The 3,232-nt window shown below is 35.4% G+C and overlaps 1 protein-coding gene across 1 annotated transcript in view; it reads right to left on the bottom strand.

The window, feature by feature from the left end:
• LOC109537707 (trypsin-1) overlaps window positions 1-3,232 on the bottom strand; it is a 30,060-nt gene that overhangs the window by 17,789 nt on the left and 9,039 nt on the right. The window contains exon 3 of the mRNA XM_019904563.2: window positions 1,232-1,467. Within this exon, the coding sequence (XP_019760122.1) occupies window positions 1,232-1,467 (236 nt within the window). The remainder of the gene's footprint in view (window positions 1-1,231; window positions 1,468-3,232) is intronic.

Genomic DNA, 3,232 nt, shown 5'->3' with positions numbered 1-3,232 from the left:
AACTGACACTTTCCCAAGCACCAAGTAAATACCGAGGAAAGACGTTTGTACGATACACACAGCACAAGGAGATACAAATGGAGCACGAGTTAATTCACTGAATACGAGAAGCTGCTTGATAAGAGTGGATAATAAGGAGATTACACAGGCACTAGCTTGTTTGGAGTTAACCACCATTCAAATGTTTGGTGTTGCACAGTTTATTTACAAACAACAAGACAAGTCTCTGACACAAAACCCCGCAGAATTCGAGGTTATGAGAACGGGTTGACATTTCGTCAACAAATTTTGTTGAATTTACTGTTTATCCTTGTCTATCTTATTGTCAGTCTGTATAATTCCATGGTTACCGGAGTTTTAAATAATTACGAAGCAACAGGTATTTGTGCACTGTAACTTAAGCAGATTACCTTGAAAAACATTGCTGCCGTATTTCTGATATAGCTTTTTGCAAATGTCTCCGTTTTTAATAACAATTAATTTCTTTTACTATTTTTTATGCACTCCTACAACAGCGCCAGACAACACCTCCAGAGGAATGACGCCAATTTTGAATCACCCTGTAATTATTTACAGTTGGTTATTTGGAATTATGCGATTCTCTTAATGAGTTGCGCCAAGGGAACTCAGGCGTACAAACTGCCACTTCTTGAAGAATACCCTCCATTGGGTAAATCCAACCAAGGATTCTGGAAGAATTAATTAACCGAATAATTATCATAATTACAGCAACGAAAACCAAATGCGGCAAGGAAAGAGTATGTTCACTCACTTGATAAACCTTGATGATATGGTGATTTTTGATACCAAGCGAAGTTTTAGCAACTGCTATGTAGACTTTGGGACGACTTTCTACTCTTTCGCCCCGTAACGGTTTAAAAAACACAGTAATTAAACTAAAATATGGTTTGGTTTACACCTTGAGGTCGCAAGTATTTCAGATTGGCATCAGTAACTTCAAATTTGATTTGTTTTCGGTCTAAAGACTATGGCTCAGTCAGGCGTGGCAAAGCTCATTCACTTAAGAACAGTGAGCAACCCTTATTTGATTTTGCTAATACGGTCAAAACCTGGAAAACCGTCAACATTTTAACGTTACTATGAACTAACATTCCATAATATCAAAGTGTCTAATATTCAAAGTCAGCAGCTTTCTTGATGTGTGATTCTTAATTTTCAACATATTCTTTCTCACTTATAACTAAATATTTTAATCCAAATACATAAATACCATTTAGTCCTGTAAAACTCTTTCCAGTGGAAGGCAAACATACCGGTCTGGTCATGGCATCCAATGACACATCCTGATCAAGCTTCAAAAGAGCGATGTCATTATTGTAATTTCCTCCATTTCCATACGAATTGTGTTTAAAGATGCCTCGAATCCGCCTTGTAAATGTCGCAGTTTCATATGAACTGGATCTGTCATGGTCAAAGAACACTGCTGATAGTCGATCCGCATTGAATCTAAGAGAAAAGCGATTAAATTAACATTAAATGTTAAAGCGCAAAATTTGGCATCGTTTTTTTTTACAAATGTAAGTTGTTTTTTGAAATTAGCATACTTTTATGTTTGTTCAGAGCTTTGTAAAAATGCTCATAAAAGGTGACATCAATAAGGTGTCAACCTTAAATCAATTGAGAACCTGGTCTGCAAGACACGGTCAATGATAACCATAACGCAGTATATAACATACATTATAAGAGATATAGCAAGCAAATAAACTATTCAACAAAATAGCCGTTACACGGAAAAATTTCGACTAATTTTGGAACTGAATAAATTCTGATTATTTGAGAATTTGGTTTCTGTTTGAACCATTATTTAGCATAAAACCTTTTCGGTTCGTGCGTTTTGCAAAAAATTAGTGCCTCGAATAAAATTTCTAGAAAGTGGCAATTGAACCATTGCAAAATTGGAGAAATTTTCACATGCTCTCAGTTGGATAAAACCTGTTTTCCATCAAATTTAGTATTGTAGGCATTAAGATAGATCTTATAATTTGAAAAAAAGTTTCTCAATTTTTTAACCACATCGTTTATTTGCAGACTGGTCTCCAAATCATTAACTTTTTAGTATGGCAGTTATAAATTTTATTCTCTTAAACCGATTTTCAATTTTAAGGCTCGTGTGAAGCTAAAACTTCCTTCCTTCTTTTGCGAGACCACAAAGTTGATTTTTTGAGACCACCCTGTAAATAGAGAAAGGGCCGGATACGTCATAACAAACAACATAACATCTTTTACTGACTGTTCCCATAATTTTGTATTCAAAATATAAATATTTAATTATTGTAAACAGTTAGGCAATATCATATAACGGGCTTAGATGTCAGCCTTTTTCCTAAAAATGCTCTCCAAATATTTTCTGATCTGTAAGAGATCTGTAACAAGTAATTATATAAACAATAAAGAAGTAATATATCTTTTTATATGTATTTTTGTGTAGTTGTGTCATTTACCCCTATTATCAGCTACCCCTTGCGATACAATTAAAAATAATCACAGTGAGTTCATAATACAGGTTTGTTTAAATTCTTTATTTCGCAGGCACCAGAGCGCGCCGCTTTATCGACACTCTTTTTACAAGAGTAAGAGTCGTTTCTATATAAGCCTTGTTCTATGGTGTAAGCACTCAAGCAAACCACCTCTGCAGATGCAAGCTACTCGTGCATGTCAATGCCGGCCTTGAAACTCAAAAAACTTACAAACTTCAAGGAATGAGCTCAAAATTCAATCTCTAATTATAAAACGCATCTACGGGGAGGAAATATCGAGGTTACATCAACACCTAAACAAGATGCGAAAACGGAAAGCACAACTCCCGCCTTCTGTTTGCAAAGTAGCACTTGAGTGAGTCAATCAGTTGCTTTTGCTGTTACTTGTGTAGATGATCAAATAGGGATCGTGTTAATAAATCTAGATCAAAACTTGAGAATCGTGGACTGTAATCTTGAATGTTGTAAAGTTTCAATTTGGTCACTGTAGCTTACCTATATTCCTCTATTTCAACTTTCTATTATCGTTGATTCTCCGAACAGTTTGTTTCTTTAACCCATTTATTTAGCGTCGATTGGCTGGATTGTCGACTTTCGGTGTTGTTGTGTACGATTTAATTTTGGTTGTGGTTACGAATAAATTTTGTGGTGAGGGAACGATCAATGTCGCCAATCGTAGACTCCTTTGTGGGAGGTTTGGTAGAATAGGATAACGAGAATACAGCATCAGTTAC

Source organism: Dendroctonus ponderosae, unplaced genomic scaffold, assembly GCF_020466585.1.
Source record: "Dendroctonus ponderosae isolate FM_Combo_2020 unplaced genomic scaffold, Dpon_F_20191213v2 Dpon_F_20191213_9, whole genome shotgun sequence".
In the NCBI taxonomy this organism is placed as follows: domain Eukaryota; kingdom Metazoa; phylum Arthropoda; class Insecta; order Coleoptera; family Curculionidae; genus Dendroctonus; species Dendroctonus ponderosae.
Note: the sequence above shows the minus strand (reverse complement) of the source record. Positions and strands in the feature narration are given on the sequence as shown.